This window comes from Puntigrus tetrazona, chromosome 4 (genome assembly GCF_018831695.1).
Source record: "Puntigrus tetrazona isolate hp1 chromosome 4, ASM1883169v1, whole genome shotgun sequence".
Lineage (NCBI taxonomy): Eukaryota > Metazoa > Chordata > Actinopteri > Cypriniformes > Cyprinidae > Puntigrus > Puntigrus tetrazona.
Genome location: NC_056702.1, coordinates 3441844 through 3450787, shown reverse-complemented (window position 1 = coordinate 3450787; position 8944 = coordinate 3441844). Strand labels below are relative to the sequence as shown.

General features: G+C 38.5%; 1 long non-coding RNA gene and 1 gene segment (V, D, J or C); one reads left to right on the top strand and one right to left on the bottom strand.

The window, feature by feature from the left end:
* Positions 1 to 3213: 3213 nt before the first annotated feature.
* LOC122343393 lies at positions 3214 to 3730 on the bottom strand. The segment is given in 2 exon segments: positions 3214 to 3548; positions 3634 to 3730. Coding segments are annotated over 2 exon segments (384 nt in total).
* A 2166-nt stretch (positions 3731 to 5896) lies between these two features.
* LOC122342503 lies at positions 5897 to 8366 on the top strand. Of its 2 annotated transcripts, none has more exons than XR_006250584.1 (3): positions 5897 to 6000; positions 6418 to 6545; positions 7853 to 8366. It is a non-coding gene; the product is annotated as an uncharacterized LOC122342503 (long non-coding RNA). The 2 variants fall into 2 exon arrangements; XR_006250583.1 differs by lacking the exon at positions 5897 to 6000 and adding an exon at positions 6104 to 6312.
* Positions 8367 to 8944: the final 578 nt, after the last annotated feature.

The following is an 8944-nucleotide window of genomic DNA, read 5'->3' as shown; positions in this document are numbered from 1 at the left end:
AACGTACCAGCACTTTACGTCTAATAAACAGTTTCATGTTCGATTCATGTCTACCAGAAATCTCAAAGATCATTTAGGTTCTTCTTATCAAAGGTGTCTGTGGTCCTGGTTACACCTCGCGTTAAGATGTGTTTTGGTCAATCACAGTTTTTAGCGTTGAATGCTTTCGACCACATGAGCGTCTGCTCTATGAGCGCGATCCAGTCTACTTCTGGGAATAGTTGAAAGTGGACAAACTTAACCCATTCACAGCTGTATTTAGCTTTTTTCCACTTCAGACCAATGAAAAGGCACCTTAATAAAATTCAGCTTTTGACTGCAATGCAGTGGACAATGGATCATTTTTTTAAGATGTTGATTAAAATGTTATTTTCTTCTGCCACTAAAGCCACAAGAGCATTTTTACAATCAATAGTGATCGACATAAAATGTCAATGAAGTTAGAAAAGGAAACAGGATTCAGAGATCTGTTGAAATCTGTTAATAAAGTAGATTGTGAGCTCATTCAAACTGTTCAGAAGTCTATAGCAGAGCTGGGTGATTTTCCATCAGTATGAATCTGAATATGAAATATGAATCTGTGACCACAAGATCCTGAGCGACTCCTAATAAATAAATAACTGAAGAGTAAGAGAATATAGGAATATTCAAATATCCTAGTTAGAAACTGAAATAAATGACTGATAAATGTCTCAGTATAAATGGTCACTCTCTTAAAGTCACAGGTGTCTAAGAAAAGAAGCAAAAACTTGGAAAACTTTTACCCTTAACATGTTTTTCTTCAACAAGCACCTCACAACTTTTCTTCAGGCAATGTCAAATCTAGTGAGTGTTATATAATTATATTACATTGCATTAATAAGTATATTTCTTCCATAGAACATCGTATCAATCAATCAATCAATCATTTTATTTATATAGCGCTTTTAACAACACAGGTTGCATCAAAGCACTGTACAGTATAATGACAGGGATGTATAATGACAGGGATGTATAATGACGAAAGTGACCAATTTCTTATTAAATGCAGAGACGGTCTCTGTAGTCAATTCAACGATAATCACTAGAAGTTAAGTGTCCCCAACCAAGCAAGCCAGAGGCGACAGCGGCAAGGAAACAAAACCCCATGCATACAGAATGGAGAAAAAAACCTTGGGAGAAACCAGACTCAGTTGGGGTCAGTTCTCCTCTGACCGACGCCCAGCACTTAACTTCCAGTTCAATTTTAAACGCTGCTGTGTCAGGTAGTGTAAATGACTTTGTGTGTGTGTGTGTGTGCATCAGGATCTGGTGATCTGTCGACGGGCGCATCTAGGTGTTCTGGTCTCTGATGAACATAATCTCTGGGTGCTGATCCACCATCTAGTCTGGATACAAACTGTGAAAACAGATTGAGAAAGAAACAGGACTAATATTAGCGTAGATGCCATTCTTTTACGATGTCACAAGTACATCGTATTGTAGGAGTAGTGTTCCCGGTTCCAGCAAATCTAAGTAATGCAGCCTAAAAATCCTTTAACGGATTTGAATAATAAAAGGTGTGTTGGTGTGTTATATGTAGGCTAAGTTAAAAGATGTGTCTTTAATCTAGATTTAAACTGGCAGAGTGTGTCTGCTTCCGAACACAGTTAGGGAGATTGTTCCAGAGTTTAGGTGCTAGATAGGAAAATGATCTGCCGCCTCGCAGTTGATTTTGATATTCTAGGTATTATCAAATGGCCAGAGTTTTGAGAACGAGCGGACGTGCAGGACTATAATGTGATAAGAGCTCGCTCAAGTATTGAGGAGCTAAACCATTCAGGGCTTTATAGGTAATTAATAAGATTTTAAAATCTATTCGATGTTTGATAGGAGCCAGTGCAGTGTTGACAGAACCGGGCTAATATGATCATACTTCCTAGTTCTAGTAAGGACTCTGGCTGCTGCGTTTTGGACTAGCTGAAGTTTGTTTATTAAGCGTGCAGAACAACCACCCAATAAAGCATTGCAATAATCTAACCTTGAGGTCATAAACGCATGAATTAATATCTCTGCATTAGAGGTTGAAAGCATAGGTCGTAATTAAATATATTTTTAAGATGGAAAAACGCAGTTTTACAGATGCTAGAAACATGATTTTCAAAGGAAAGATTGCGGTCAAACAGCACACCTAGGTTCTTAACTGATGATGAAGAATTAACAGAGCAGCCATCAAGTGTTAGACTGTGTTCTGGATTATTATATGTGGGGTTTTTAGGTCCAATTATTAGCACCTCTGTTTTTTCAGAATTTAACATTAAGAAGTTACTCATCATCCAGCTTTTTATATCGACTATGCATTCTGTTAGATTCTCAATTTGGTGTGTATCACCAGGCTGCGCTGAAATATAGAGCTGAGTATCATCAGCATAGCAGTGAAAGCTAACACCATGACTCCTGATAATATCTCCCAGAGGTAACATGTAAAGGTTGAAAAGTAACGGTCCTAGCACTGAGCCTTGAGGAACTCCATATTTCACTTTTGATCGATATGATACCTCCTCATTTAATGCCACAAACTGATAGCGGTCAGATAGATATGATGTAAGCCATGCTAAGGCGCTTCCTCTAATGCCAACATAGTTTTCTAGTCTATCCAAGAGAATGTTGTGATCGATAGTATCGAATGCTGCGCTAAGATCTAATAGCACTAATAACGAGATAAAACCACGATCAGATGATAGAAGCAGGTCATTAGTAACTCTAATGAGAGCAGTCTCAGTACTATGGTACGGTCTAAAACCTGATTGGAAATCCTCACAGACACCATTTTTTCTAAAAAGGAATACAGTTGTGAGGATACTACCTTTCTAGTATCTTTGACAGAAAAGGAGATTAGAGATTAGTCTGTAATTTACTAAGTCTTTGGGATCAAGATGTGGTTTCTTAATAAGAGGTTTAACTACAGCCAGTTTAAAGGTTTTGGGAACATAACCTAATGACAATGATGAATTAATAATGTTCAAAATAGGATCTATGACTTCTGGAAGCAGATCTTTTAATAGTTTAGATGGAATAGGTCTAACATACATGTTGCTGGTTTAGATGATTTAACAAGTATAAATAAATCTGTGAAGTGTTTGATTCAGTGAGTTTGTGTTGTTTGTGATCCTCTCATCATCAGCTGCAGTATCTCTCAGCTGTATCAGTGCAGTCACTGTGACTCTGACTCACAGCTTTTTGTACGACTCTTTATCACTGTGTGAACACAGCTTTACTGTTGATGTAGTGATAACTCTGACAGTAATAATCTCCTGTATCTTCAGTCTGGACTCCACTGATGGTCAGAGAGAAATCACTTCCATAGTTTGATCCACTTCCACTGAATCTAGATGGAGTTCCTGAATAAAGGCTTCTTATGCAATAAATGAGGAGTTTAGGAGCTTCTCCAGGTTTCTGCTGATACCAAGACACACAGTCACTACAGCCAGAAATCGGCTGACTGGTTTTACAGCTGATTGTAACAGTTTCTCCTTGTTTGATGGATTTTACTTCTGGATTCTGAGTCACTGTCACTTGTCCCCAGATCTCTGAAATAAGACATTCAGTGGTTATTGGACTGTTTCATAAGATGTGTGTAATGATATTTAGTGCAGTATTTAGTCAAATATTTACCCTGAATACAGAGAGTCAGAGTCCAGATGAGGATGAGGATGTTGTTCATTGTAGTAGTTGAGTCTTGTGTGATGATGAAGATTGTGTTGTGTTCTGCTCTCAGTCATGAAGTGTTAAACTCACAGCACTATAAACTCTCTCATGTAAAGTGTCTCTATGTAAATGATCTTCAGAGGTTGGGGAGGCAGCAGAAAGAGTCTCTTGTTGTCTTTGGAGTAAACAGGAGGAGTTGAGCTGAAGTCAGGAGAAGATGGCACTTTAACTGCTGACCCATCAACTGAAGACGTCGTGGTTCAGGGTCGAAACGTTTGAGGAAGTTTGGACACCACCTGACGATCTTTCTCTGGCTGAAAGCTGGAGTCAAAAGACTGTGATGTTGTTAGCACACAGATCTAATAACAAACACTGATCTTCTACATTCTACCAATATATGATTGTTGAGAATCAGTTTCAGAATCATTGTGTGACAACATAATGTTTTAAACATTTAATCTTTAAAGGAACACGTTTTTGTGGATACTTCATTGGTTCTTGACACACACACACACACACACACACACACACACACACACACACTCTCACAGATTATATATTTTATTTGATTCCACATTACAAGGTAAATTCATTAGAATCAAACCTTCTGAAAGTTCCAACACGTTTTTAAACAAGAAGCACACTGCCTTGAGTTTACCATTTCAAAGGTACAAAAACATCGCCTTTTCCAAATATACATGCTTCCTATGACAGCTGAAATAGAGCAGTACTTTGCTAGCTGTTTGGCCCTTGTTTTCCAGAACCCCCAATACAAAGTCCACTAACAACCAGCCTGTGTACATGACCCAAACTGCCAAACACAATAAGTCGGCTCAATAAGTCGGCTCTTGTAACCCAGGCTCTCAGTGGCAGATAGTAAAGGTTGATATTTCAGAATCTTTGTACAGTAAGAGTCCTCCATAAACAAATCAAATGCACATGACACTTCAAAATAAATGGCTGTTTTACTAGTTTGGGATATGTAAACAATGTCTGGTGTGTTGGGAATGCCTAAAAAGATGTTCGCAACTGAATTATACCAATGTGGCTGTACCATAGTGTGTTTGTACAACTGTCCATCAGTCCCACAGGGGATCTGGGCGGCAATAAGCTCAACAAGTCTGTCATGTCTTGCGATATACAGTCCTTTAAATGCTGGGCAGCCATTCATGATGTGCGCTACTGACTCCAGATGTTGTAGAGGTTCATGCAAAATGCTGAAGGGGAATGTATGGCGGGAAACCACAGAGAAAGATTGTATCTTGTGGGGAGAACCTGCAGGCGGGCTTTCACACAAAATATGAGGATCTCCTCATTCAGGGTGGTATTACTGTATATGGTGTGTGACACTGAGTGGTCTGCACAGGTCAATTTGGTCAGCTTTCCCTGAAGCTTTAAGTTAGACCAATACTCCATATTATGAGCTCTTTGGATGGACATGAGAGTCTGCCTTGATGTTTTTGATAAGAGGAAGTATGTGGTGTTGTTATAATCCAGTCTAGCTTCCATCGTAATCGATGCATCCTCCACCACTGCGTCCGAGACCTCTACAGGCTGAAGGCTGTGGATCCACTTTAGTTGCGCACTGTTCTCCAGCATAAATTGTTTAAATCAGGCCAATCTGACGACACACCAAACCCCTGCGCCCTTCCATCCAGCTTTCCACTGCTCTTCCTTTTAAAGCCCAAGAAGCTGTCTTCCCCTCCGCATGCCTGTAGTACCTTCCTTCTTTTAAAGTCCAGTAGCAGAGATGCTCTCGCCAATCTCCTCACGCTGGTATCATCGCAGTTCAGCATGTTAGTAAGATGTGACTGACGTGAGGCTATATATTCCCACATGCAGTTTGGGACACCGAGCCCTCTATCCTGTCTCTTCTGGAAGATAAAGCACCTTGTAGAGTGCGTATTGAGGTACAGCCATTTCCTTACCAATTGCACAGTGTTATTATCCATTTCACACAAAACCTTCTGTGAGATATGGACATTTGCAAAATGGTGCTGTATTTTAGAAAAAGCTATATCTCTAATCGCTTGAATCTTCATAATGACCGGAAGAGGTGATGCATCAATCAAATCCAGGCTGATGGTAAACTGATGTTCTAAATCAGTCACTTGTTCATTCCAGTCCCCAGCGATGTTGAATTTGTGACCCAGATATTTGTAAATTTCATGTCTGGCATACACTCTAAGAGGCTGGTCTAAAATGGTGAAAGAAGGTGGCTGGTCAGTCTTAGATCTATACCAGCGGTTGCCACCGCTCCTCCTCTCCCAGAAGACCGCATATTTGCTCTGCTTTACTTGAAGGCCAGACCAGGTCAAAAAACTGTTGGTGCAGGTAAGCATGTTCTTAATCACTCCCTCATCGCGAGATGACCACATCACACACACACACACACACACACACACACACTCTCTCACACACACAGACACACACACACACACACACACACACACTCTTCACTGGTGTCTGATAATAGATTTATTGAGATAAAGATGAGTGATAATCAGCTGGTCATGTGATCTCAACATAAGATATTGACACATAAGTTACTGCAAAAACATGAATAAATAATGAATAAATGATTAGTTAAATGTGTAAATAGAGTCAGTTCAGGTCATTTAGTGCACATTTTAACTCTTCATGAAGGTACTAATGATTTATAATCATTTTCAAATATTTTTATGTACAGATTTGACTGTAATCATGTTTATGTGAATTAATATTCACTAATGATGTGTGTTTCTCTCTCAGTGTGTTGAAGTGTTTGTGTCTCTGCTGGAGTTTGTGTTCACTCGAGTGAAGAGAGGTTTTTGTACGAGTCTTTCATTAGATCGTATCACTGTGGTACACTTTCGGTGGAGGAACTAAACTGGTGCTCGGTAAGTCTTTTTAATTCTCCAAACATACAATTTTTGAATAAAATATTTATTACAGGTTTATTTTCTTCATTAGTTTTAACTCTGTGTTCATACGTAACTAAACTTCTTTTGTAGATATACAAAAATAAACAGATTTGATATCAGAATATATATAGCAGCTACTTTCTGTAGTTCAGTCAGTGATTCTGAATCTCGTTTGCTATCGTTGTTTTTATAATTCAGTCATTTTAAAAACAAGAACGATTTGTCAAAAATATATAAATTCTGTTGATTCTGTATTTTCTAATTATAAAAACATATTATTTTTAGTTACAAAATCTTTGTTTAAATTTTAGTTATAAAGAACTGAAAAGTTGAAAATATCTAAAAGAGGTTTTTCTTTGGGATGTAAAACCTAATGAAATTTAAGCAGTCGGTGTCTTCTGTGTTTAATTTCATTCATGAGATTGAATTGAAGAATTGAAATATAAAGTGAGTCTGTAACTTGTATATTGTGTGTATATCAGCTCATTTCTAATGTTTTCTAATATATTCAGCAACATAATATTAACTTCATCTGAACTGTGTCACAACATTTCATCTTAAATTAGTCACATTTTTAGCTGTATTTAAAAAATAAAACATGAGAGGACTATTTAGCGCTGCTTCTTATAATTCAGTGCTTTTAAATACAGGAACGATTTGTAAAACCAAAAAGAAAGGAAGAAAAAAAATATATAATTTCAGTTGATTCAGTTGTTTTCTAATTACGAACAACAGTGATATCATTTTAGTCACAAAATCTCTGTTTAAATTTCATTTATAAAGAATTTAAAATATTCAACAGAAAAAAACACTAATCAGTCGGTGTCTTGTGTGTTTAGTTTTATTTATGACGTCTAATTGAATTAAAATGTATAGTGATTCTGTAACGTCTATATTGTGTGTATATCAGCTCATTTCTAATGTTTTCTATTATAATCAGCAACATAACTTAACTTCATCTGAACTATGGTCACAAAATTTTAGCTTAAAATAGTTATATTTTTAAAAGTGTAAAATAAATTTTAAAAACATGAGCGGAATATTTATCATAAAACACTAAACTACTGGAATCAGAGCGGTCAGTGCCTGCTTTAGTTTAGTTTTCTTTCTGAAGTTTGATATAAATGTAGGCAGTGATCGTGTAGTTTGTGTTTATCACATGAACTGTGATGAGATGGTGATCGTGACTGCGCTCCTCACGTCTGCTGCTGAAAGTCCTGTAGAAATGCTGTGAACGCTGCAGAAGAGTGTGTTTGTGAATGTGTTGTGTTTGTCTCCTGCAGCTGGTCCCACAGAGAAGCCCTCGGTGTCTCTGCTGCGCCCTCTTCTCTGCAGATCTCTGGAGACTCAGCCGCACTGCTCTGCCTGCTCAGCTCTTACTCTCCACAGGGGCGCAGGTGAGCTGGACGCTGGACGACTCAGAGGTCACCGAGGGGTCGTGACCAGCGCAGAGAGCGAGCGGGACGGCCTCTACAGCCGCAGTAGCGTCCTGACCCTCAGCAAAGCACGCTGGGAAAAGGGAGAGAAGTACGTCTGCAGAGTAACACATGATGGAGCTTCTCGTGACGTCTCGTTCCACAAGAGTCGCTGTTAGTCGCTCGCAGTGCTGATGTTTCTCTCCTGAAGATGAGCCGTATCTGAGTGTCCTGTGTCAGGCAGGATTCACGTGAGTCTAGTGCTGCAGCTGTAGTCATTTACTGTAACTCAAGACTGAAAGAGAGCTCTAGTGTCAAAGCACTGGCTGATCTTTCAATCTGCTGTGTTTGCTGCAACATTCAATAAAGCTTCTCAACAAGCTCCGTTTGTGTCCGACCACATCATTCCACAACTAACAGATCAAGACGCATGTAGTGTTTTTCACAAGCTCCATCAGTAGCAGTAAATGGAGTCAAATAAAGCTCTTGGGGTTTGAACATGGTCTCTGGAGACAGAGCTGCTCTATTCTGAGACCGTCACAATCACTCCACCCTGACCATGAAAATGAGATTTGATTGGTCCATAATCTGGACGGAAACAGATGGGTTTCACTTCTCTAGTCAAGCAGAACAGCAGATAAACTATTACTAATTCAGACAGAAACAGGAACGTTATTATTATTGTCTTGAGTTTGAATCATTTTTTTTAAAATCCACCGATAATAAGTGGGATTAACTGAAATAAGCCTGGATTATTTGGTAAACCGCTCATGTGTGGACTTCAATAAATCTTCAATAAATAAGTCTCGTATTTCAATAAATCTCGGAGTGTTAAATTAATAATTAATACTTCTCAGTGTTTATAAAAAAATCACTGGAGTGGTGATAAAAGTAACACTGAATCATTGTTGGGGTTAATTTGATAATTAAGTGTTTAATTGAGTGTTAGAAACAGGACTG